This window comes from Mustelus asterias, unplaced genomic scaffold (genome assembly GCF_964213995.1).
Source record: "Mustelus asterias unplaced genomic scaffold, sMusAst1.hap1.1 HAP1_SCAFFOLD_4190, whole genome shotgun sequence".
In the NCBI taxonomy this organism is placed as follows: Eukaryota; Metazoa; Chordata; class Chondrichthyes; order Carcharhiniformes; family Triakidae; genus Mustelus; species Mustelus asterias.
The window spans coordinates 2,451-12,500 of record NW_027594135.1 but is presented as its reverse complement, the minus strand read 5'-3'; the positions used below and the strand labels follow the sequence as shown (position 1 = coordinate 12,500).

Sequence of the window (10,050 nt, the reverse complement as noted above, 5' to 3'; positions counted from 1 at the left end):
GACAGGTACAGCACGGGGTTAGATACAGAGTAAAGCTCCCTCTACACTGTCCCCATCAAACACTCCCAGGACAGGTACAGCACGGGGTTAGATACAGAGTAAAGCTCCCTCTACACTGTCCCCATCAAACACTCCCAGGACAGGTACAGCACGGGGTTAGATACAGAGTAAAGCTCCCTCTACACTGTCCCCATCAAACACTCCCAGGACAGGTACAGCACGGGGTTAGATACAGAGTAAAGCTCCCTCTACACTGTCCCCCATCAAACACTCCCAGGACAGGTACAGCACGGGGTTAGATACAGAGTAAAGCTCCCTCTACACTGTCCCCCATCAAACATTCCCAGGACAGGTACAGCACGGGATTAGATGAGAGTAGGAACTGAGGGACACCAGTCTGTATAGAAAGTGGTAGAAATAGCAGAGGTACTCAATGAATACTTTGCTTCAGTATTCACAGTGGAGAAGGATCTTGGTAGTTGTAGTGCAGACTTGCAGTGGACTGAGAGGATTGAGCGTGTGGACATTAGGAAAGAGGATGTGTTGGAGCTGTTGAAAAGCATCAAGTTAGATAAGTCGCCGGGACCGGATGGGATGTACCCCAGGTTACTGTGGGAGGCGAGGGAAGAGATTGCTGAGCCTCTGGCGATGATCTTTGCGTCATCAATGGAGACGGGAGAGGTTCTGGAGGGTTGGAGGATTGCGGATGTGGTTCCTTTATTCAAGAAAGGGAGACGAGACAGCCCGGGAAATTATAGACCAGTGAGTCTAACCTCAGTGGTTGGTAAGTTGACGGAGAAGATCCTGAGAGGCAGGATTTATGAACATCTGGAGAGGAATAGTATGATCAGAAATAGCCAGCACGGCTTTGTCCAAGGCAGATCATGCCTTACGAGCCTAATTGAATTTTTTGAAGATGTGACGAGACACATAGACGAGGGAAGAGCGGTAGATGTGGTTTATATGGATTTCAGCAAGGCGTTTGATAAGGTGCCCCATGCAAGGCTTATTGAGAAAGTGAAGGAGCATGGGATACAAGGGGACATTGCTTTGTGGATTCAGAACTGGCTTGCCCACAGAAGGCAAAGAGTGGTTGTAGATGGGTCTTTTTCAGCATGGAGGTCGGTCACCAGTGGAGTGCCCCCAGGGATCTGTTCTGGGACCCTTGCTCTTTGTGATTTTTATAAATGACCTGGATGAGGAAGTGGAAGGATGGGTTGGCAAGTTTGCTGATGACACAAAGGTTGGAGGTGTTGTGGATAGTGTAGAGGGATGTCAGCAGTTGCAACAAGACATAGATAAGGTGCAAGACTGGGCGGAGAGGTGGCAGATGGACTTCAACCCAGATAAGTGTGTGGTGGTTCATTTTGGCAGGTCGAATAGGATGAAAGAATATAATATTAAGGGTAAGACGCTTGGCAGTGTGGAAGATCAGAAGGATCTTGGGGTCCGGGTTCATAGGACACTCAAAGCAGTGTCGCAGGTAGAGGCTGTGGTTAAGAAGGCGTATGGAATACTGGTCTTCATCAATAGAGGAATTGAGTTTAGAAATCGGGAGATAATGCTGCAGCTGTATAGGACCCTGGTCAGACCCCACCTGGAGTACTGTGCCCAGTTCTGGTCGCCTCATTACAGAAAGGATGTGGAAGCCATAGAAAGGGTGCAGAGGAGATTTATAAGGATGTTGCCTGGATTAGGTGGCATGCCTTATGAGGATAGGTTGAGAGAGCTAGGTCTATTCTCCTTGGAGAGGCGAAGGATGAGAGGTGACCTGATAGAGGTGTATAAGATGTTGAGAGGTATTGATAGAGTGGATTCTCAGAGGCTTTTACCCAGGACTGGAATGGTTGCCACAAGAGGTCACAGGTTTAGGGTGCTGGGGAGTAGGTACAGAGGAGATGTTAGGGGTAGGTTTTTCACTCAGAGGGTGGTGGGTGTGTGGAATCGGCTGCCGGTAGTGGAGGTGGAGGCGGATTCGATAGGGTCTTTTAAGAGACTTTTGGATAAGTTCATGGAAGTTAGTAAGATAGAGGGTTATAGGTAAGCCTAGTAGGTAGGGACATGTTCAGCACAACTTGTGGGCCGAAGGGCCTGTTTGTGCTGCAGCTTTTCTATGTTCTATGTACCAGTCAGTGTACAGATATCACCCTGAGAGAGAGGGGACTGAGAGACACCAGTCAGTGTACAGATATCTCCCTGAGAGAGAGAGGGGGGACTGAGAGACACCAGTCAGTGTACAGATATCTCCCTGAGAGAGAGAGAGGGGACTGAGAGACACCAGTCAGTGTACAGATATCTCCCTGAGAGAGAGAGAGGACTGAGAGACACCAGTCAGTGTACGGATATCTCCCTGAGAGAGAGAGAGAGGGGACTGAGAGACACCAGTCAGTGTAGAGATATCTCCCTGAGAGAGGGGACTGAGAGACACCAGTCAGTGTACAGATATCTCCCAGAGAGAGAGAGAGAGGACTGAGAGACACCAGTCAGTGTACAGATATCTCCCAGAGAGAGAGAGAGAGGACTGAGAGACACCAGTCAGTGTACAGATATCTCCCTGAGAGAGAGAGAGAGGACTGAGAGACACCAGTCAGTGTACAGATATCTCCCTGAGAGAGAGAGAGAGGACTGAGAGACACCAGTCAGTGTACAGATATCACCCTGAGAGAGAGGGGACTGAGAGACACCAGTCAGTGTACAGATATCTCCCTCAGAGAGAGAGGACTGAGAGACACCAGTCAGTGTACAGACATCTCCCTGAGAGAGAGAGAGGGGACTGAGAGACACCAGTCAGTGTACAGATATCTCCCTGAGAGAGAGAAGGAGGACTGAGAGACACCAGTCAGTGTACAGATATCTCCCTGAGAGAGAGAGGGGGGACTGAGAGACACCAGTCAGTGTACAGATATCTCCCTGAGAGAGAGAGAGAGAGAGGGGACTGAGAGACACCAGTCAGTGTACAGATATCTTCCTGAGAGAGAGAGAGGGGACTGAGAGACACCAGTCAGTGTGCAGATATCTCCCTGAGAGAGAGAGAGAGAGAGGGGACTGAGAGACACCAGTCAGTGTACAGATATCTCCCTGAGAGAGAGAGAGGGGACTGAGAGACACCAGTCAGTGTACAGATATCTCCCTGAGAGAGAGAGAGGACTGAGAGACACCAGTCAGTGTACGGATATCTCCCTGAGAGAGAGAGAGAGGGGACTGAGAGACACCAGTCAGTGTAGAGATATCTCCCTGAGAGAGGGGACTGAGAGACACCAGTCAGTGTACAGATATCTCACTGAGAGAGAGGGGACTGAGAGACACCAGTCAGTGTACAGATATCTCCCAGAGAGAGAGAGAGAGGACTGAGAGACACCAGTCAGTGTACAGATATCTCCCTGAGAGAGAGAGAGAGGACTGAGAGACACCAGTCAGTGTACAGATATCTCCCTGAGAGAGAGGGGACTGAGAGGCACCAGTCAGTGTAGAGATATCTCCCTGAGAGAGAGAGAGGGGACTGAGAGACACCAGTCAGTGTACAGATATCTCCCTCAGAGAGAGAGGACTGAGAGACACCAGTCAGTGTACAGACATCTCCCTGAGAGAGAGAGGGGACTGAGAGACACCAGTCAGTGTACAGATATCTCCCTGAGAGAGAGAGGGGGGACTGAGAGACACCGGTCAGTGTACAGATATCTCCCTGAGAGAGAGAGAGAGAGAGGGGACTGAGAGACACCAGTCAGTGTACAGATATCTTCCTGAGAGAGAGAGAGGGGACTGAGAGACACCAGTCAGTGTGCAGATATCTCCCTGAGAGAGAGAGAGAGGGGACTGAGAGACACCAGTCAGTGTACAGATATCACCCTGAGAGAGAGGGGACTGAGAGACACCAGTCAGTGTACAGATATCTCCCTGAGAGAGAGAGAGGGGACTGAGAGACACCAGTCAGTGTACAGATATCTCCCTGAGAGAGAGAGAGGACTGAGAGACACCAGTCAGTGTACGGATATCTCCCTGAGAGAGAGAGAGAGGGGACTGAGAGACACCAGTCAGTGTAGAGATATCTCCCTGAGAGAGGGGACTGAGAGACACCAGTCAGTGGACAGATATCTCACTGAGAGAGAGGGGACTGAGAGACACCAGTCAGTGTACAGATATCTCCCAGAGAGAGAGAGAGAGGACTGAGAGACACCAGTCAGTGTACAGATATCTCCCTGAGAGAGAGGGGACTGAGAGACACCAGTCAGTGTAGAGATATCTCCCTGAGAGAGAGAGAGGGGACTGAGAGACACCAGTCAGTGTACAGATATCTCCCTCAGAGAGAGAGGACTGAGAGACACCAGTCAGTGTACAGACATCTCCCTGAGAGAGAGAGAGGGGACTGAGAGACACCAGTCAGTGTACAGATATCTCCCTGAGAGAGAGAGGGGGGACTGAGAGACACCGGTCAGTGTACAGATATCTCCCTGAGAGAGACAGAGGGGACTGAGAGACACTAGTCAGTGTACAGATATCTCCCTGAGAGAGAGAGGGGACTGAGAGACACCAGTCAGTGTACAGATATCTCCCTGAGAGAGAGAGAGGGGACTGAGAGACACCAGTCAGTGTACAGATATCTCCCTGAGAGAGAGAGAGGACTGAGAGACACCAGTCAGTGTACGGATATCTCCCTGAGAGAGAGAGAGAGGGGACTGAGAGACACCAGTCAGTGTAGAGATATCTCCCTGAGAGAGGGGACTGAGAGACACCAGTCAGTGTACAGATATCTCACTGAGAGAGAGGGGACTGAGAGACACCAGTCAGTGTACAGATATCTCCCAGAGAGAGAGAGAGAGGACTGAGAGACACCAGTCAGTGTACAGATATCTCCCTGAGAGAGAGAGAGAGGACTGAGAGACACCAGTCAGTGTACAGATATCTCCCTGAGAGAGAGGGGACTGAGAGGCACCAGTCAGTGTAGAGATATCTCCCTGAGAGAGAGAGAGGGGACTGAGAGACACCAGTCAGTGTACAGATATCTCCCTCAGAGAGAGAGGACTGAGAGACACCAGTCAGTGTACAGACATCTCCCTGAGAGAGAGAGGGGACTGAGAGACACCAGTCAGTGTACAGACATCTCCCTGAGAGAGAGAGGGGGGACTGAGAGACACCGGTCAGTGTACAGATATCTCCCTGAGAGAGAGAGAGAGAGAGGGGACTGAGAGACACCAGTCAGTGTACAGATATCTTCCTGAGAGAGAGAGAGGGGACTGAGAGACACCAGTCAGTGTGCAGATATCTGCCTGAGAGAGAGAGAGAGGGGACTGAGAGACACCAGTCAGTGTACAGATATCACCCTGAGAGAGAGGGGACTGAGAGACACCAGTCAGTGTACAGATATCTCCCTGAGAGAGAGAGAGGGGACTGAGAGACACCAGTCAGTGTACAGATATCTCCCTGAGAGAGAGAGAGGACTGAGAGACACCAGTCAGTGTACGGATATCTCCCTGAGAGAGAGAGGGGACTGAGAGACACCAGTCAGTGTAGAGATATCTCCCTGGGAGAGGGGACTGAGAGACACCAGTCAGTGTACAGATATCTCACTGAGAGAGAGGGGACTGAGAGACACCAGTCAGTGTACAGATATCTCCCAGAGAGAGAGAGAGAGGACTGAGAGACACCAGTCAGTGTACAGATATCTCCCTGAGAGAGAGGGGACTGAGAGACACCAGTCAGTGTAGAGATATCTCCCTGAGAGAGAGAGAGGGGACTGAGAGACACCAGTCAGTGTACAGATATCTCCCTCAGAGAGAGAGGACTGAGAGACACCAGTCAGTGTACAGACATCTCCCTGAGAGAGAGAGAGGGGACTGAGAGACACCAGTCAGTGTACAGATATCTCCCTGAGAGAGAGAGGGGGGACTGAGAGACACCGGTCAGTGTACAGATATCTCCCTGAGAGAGACAGAGGGGACTGAGAGACACTAGTCAGTGTACAGATATCTCCCTGAGAGAGAGAGGGGACTGAGAGACACCAGTCAGTGTACAGATATCTCCCTGAGAGAGAGAGAGGGGACTGAGAGACACCAGTCAGTGTACAGATATCTCCCTGAGAGAGAGAGAGAGGACTGAGAGACAGCAGTCAGTGTACAGATATCTCCCTGAGAGAGAGAGAGAGAGAGAGAGGGGACTGAGAGACACCAGTCAGTGTACAGATATCTTCCTGAGAGAGAGAGAGGGGACTGAGAGACACCAGTCAGTGTGCAGATATCTCCCTGAGAGAGAGAGAGAGGGGACTGAGAGACACCAGTCAGTGTACAGATATCTCCCTGAGAGAGAGAGAGAGGACTGAGAGACACCAGTCAGTGTGCAGATATCTCCCTGAGAGAGAGAGTGGACTGAGAGACACCAGTCAGTGTACAGATATCTCCCTGAGAGAGAGAGGGGACTGAGAGACACCAGTCAGTGTACAGATATCTCCCTGAGAGAGAGGGGGGACTGAGAGACACCAGTCAGTGTACAGATATCTCCCTCAGAGAGAGAGGACTGAGAGACACCAGTCAGTGTACAGATATCTCCCTGAGAGAGAGAGGGGACTGAGAGACACCAGTCAGTGTACAGATATCTCCCTCAGAGAGAGAGAGGGGACTGAGAGACACCAGTCAGTGTACAGATATCTCCCTGAGAGAGAGAGGACTGAGAGACACCAGTCAGTGTACAGATATCTCCCTGAGAGAGAGAGGGGACTGAGAGACACCAGTCAGTGTACAGATATCTCCCTGAGAGAGAGAGAGGGGACTGAGAGACAGCAGTCAGTGTACAGATATCTCCCTGAGAGAGAGAGAGGACTGAGAGACACCAGTCAGTGTACAGATATCTCCCTGAGAGAGAGAGAGAGGACTGAGAGACACCAGTCAGTGTACAGATAACTCCCTGAGAGAGAGAGAGGGGACTGAGAGACACCAGTCAGTGTACAGATATCTCCCTGAGAGAGAGGGGACTGAGAGACACCAGTCAGGGTACAGATATCTCCCTGAGAGAGAGGGAGGACTGAGAGACACCAGTCAGTGTACAGATATCTCCCTCAGAGAGAGGGGACTGAGAGACACCAGTCAGTGTACAGATATCTCCCTGAGAGAGAGAGAGAGGGGACTGAGAGACACCAGTCAGTGTACAGATAACTCCCTGAGAGAGAGAGAGGGGACTGAGAGACACCAGTCAGTGTACAGATATCTCCCTGAGAGAGAGAGGACTGAGAGACACCAGTCAGTGTACAGATATCTCCCTGAGAGAGAGGGGACTGAGAGACACCAGTCAGGGTACAGATATCTCCCTGAGAGAGAGAGGACTGAGAGACACCAGTCAGTGTACAGATATCTCCCTGAGAGAGAGGGGACTGAGAGACACCAGTCAGTGTACAGATATCTCCCTGAGAGAGGGAGAGGGGACTGAGAGACACCAGTCAGGGTACAGATATCTCCCTGAGAGAGAGAGGGGATTGAGAGACACCAGTCAGTGTACAGATATCTCCCTGAGAGAGAGAGAGAGGGGACTGAGAGACACCAGTCAGTGTACAGATATCTCCCTGAGAGAGAGAGGGGACTGAGAGACACCAGTCAGTGTACAGATATCTCCCTGAGAGAGAGGGGACTGAGAGACACCAGTCAGGGTACAGATATTTCCCTGAGAGAGAGAGGACTGAGAGACACCAGTCAGTGTACAGATATCTCCCTGAGAGAGAGAGGGGACTGAGAGACACCAGTCAGTGTACAGATATCTCCCTCAGAGAGAGAGAGGGGACTGAGAGACACCAGTCAGTGTACAGATATCTCCCTGAGAGAGAGAGGACTGAGAGACACCAGTCAGTGTACAGATATCTCCCTGAGAGAGAGAGGGGACTGAGAGACACCAGTCAGTGTACAGATATCTCCCTGAGAGAGAGAGAGGGGACTGAGAGACAGCAGTCAGTGTACAGATATCTCCCTGAGAGAGAGAGAGGACTGAGAGACACCAGTCAGTGTACAGATATCTCCCTGAGAGAGAGAGGACTGAGAGACACCAGTCAGTGTACAGATAACTCCCTGAGAGAGAGAGAGGGGACTGAGAGACACCAGTCAGTGTACAGATATCTCCCTGAGAGAGAGGGGACTGAGAGACACCAGTCAGGGTACAGATATCTCCCTGAGAGAGAGGGAGGACTGAGAGACACCAGTCAGTGTACAGATATCTCCCTCAGAGAGAGGGGACTGAGAGACACCAGTCAGTGTACAGATATCTCCCTGAGAGAGAGAGAGAGGGGACTGAGAGACACCAGTCAGTGTACAGATATCTCCCTGAGAGAGAGAGGACTGAGAGACACCAGTCAGTGTACAGATATCTCCCTGAGAGAGAGGGGACTGAGAGACACCAGTCAGGGTACAGATATCTCCCTGAGAGAGAGAGGACTGAGAGACACCAGTCAGTGTACAGATATCTCCCTGAGAGAGGGAGAGGGGACTGAGAGACACCAGTCAGGGTACAGATATCTCCCTGAGAGAGAGAGGGGATTGAGAGACACCAGTCAGTGTACAGATATCTCCCTGAGAGAGAGAGAGAGGGGACTGAGAGACACCAGTCAGTGTACAGATATCTCCCTGAGAGAGAGAGGGGACTGAGAGACACCAGTCAGTGTACAGATATCTCCCTGAGAGAGAGGGGACTGAGAGACACCAGTCAGGGTACAGATATCTCCCTGAGAGAGAGAGGACTGAGAGACACCAGTCAGTGTACAGATATCTCCCTGAGAGAGAGAGAGGGGACTGAGAGACACCAGTCAGTGTACAGATATCTCCCTGAGAGAGAGAGGGGACTGAGAGACACCAGTCAGGGTACAGATATCTCCCTGAGAGAGAGGGGTCTGAGAGACACCAGTCAGGGTACAGATATCTCCCTGAGAGAGAGAGGGGACTGAGAGACACCAGTCAGTGTACAGATATCTCCCTGAGAGAGAGAGGGGACTGAGAGACACCAGTCAGTGTACAGATATCTCCCTGAGAGAGAGGGGACTGAGAGACACCAGTCAGTGTACAGATATCTCCCTGAGAGAGAGAGGGGACTGAGAGACACCAGTCAGGGTACAGATATCTCCCTGAGAGAGAGGGGTCTGAGAGACACCAGTCAGGGTACAGATATCTCCCTGAGAGAGAGAGGGGTCTGAGAGACACCAGTCAGTGTACAGATATCTCCCTGAGAGAGAGAGGGGACTGAGAGACACCAGTCAGTGTACAGATATCTCCCTGAGAGAGAGAGGGGACTGAGGGACACCAGTCAGTGTACAGATATCTCCCTGAGTGAGAGAGAGGGGACTGAGAGACACCAGTCAGTGTACAGATATCTCTGTGTCGGAGCTGACTTGTCTCATTTGTCCTCAGCTCCAGCGCTCTCCCTCCTCTCGATTGGCCGCTCCCCAGCCAGTACGAAGTCCTGGATTTGAAGATTGATGTCCAGCCCAAGACACATCACCGAGCACACTACGAGACTGAGGGCAGTCGGGGAGCCGTCAAAGCGGCCGCGGGAGGTCACCCTGTGGTCAAGGTACCCTTGGGAGAGTGGTCGATGGGTGCAGGGCGGGAAGCCGGGGAAGCGATGCTGAGGGAGGGGAACGGGGGGTGGAGGGGGGGGAGGGGCGTCACGGGTCCTGAAATGTTGAACTCTGACCCACCCAGATGACACAGAGTGAATGGTCAACTTTGATTTTGATTGGATTTGATTTGATTTATTATTATCGCATGTATCGGGATACAGTGAAAAGAACTTGCACACACTGGGCGGGCACAGTGGGTTAGCACCGCTGCCTCACAGCGCCAGGGACCCGGGTTCGATTCCCGGCTCGGGTCACGGTCTGTGTGGAGTCTGCATGTTCTTAAGGAGTCTGCATGTTAAGGAGAATCCGGAGGCATTTTTTTATTCATATGTTAGGAGTTGTCAGGGAAAAAGTCGGACCTCTCAGGGACAAAGGAGGGGAATTATGCTTAGAACCCAAGGGAATAGGGGAGATCCTAAATGAATACTTTGCATCGGTATTCACAAAGGAGAGGGACTTTGTTGACT

At 51.3% G+C, this 10,050-nt stretch overlaps 1 protein-coding gene across 1 annotated transcript in view; it reads left to right on the top strand.

Annotated features, from left to right (window-relative positions):
* The window catches only part of LOC144490997 (nuclear factor of activated T-cells, cytoplasmic 4-like), a gene marked incomplete at its 3' end in the record, with an annotated part of 10,877 nt that extends 1,343 nt beyond the window's left edge, over positions 1-9,534 (top strand). The window contains exon 2 of the mRNA XM_078208679.1: positions 9,372-9,534. Within this exon, the coding sequence (XP_078064805.1) occupies positions 9,372-9,534 (163 nt within the window). The remainder of the gene's footprint in view (positions 1-9,371) is intronic.
* Positions 9,535-10,050: the final 516 nt, after the last annotated feature.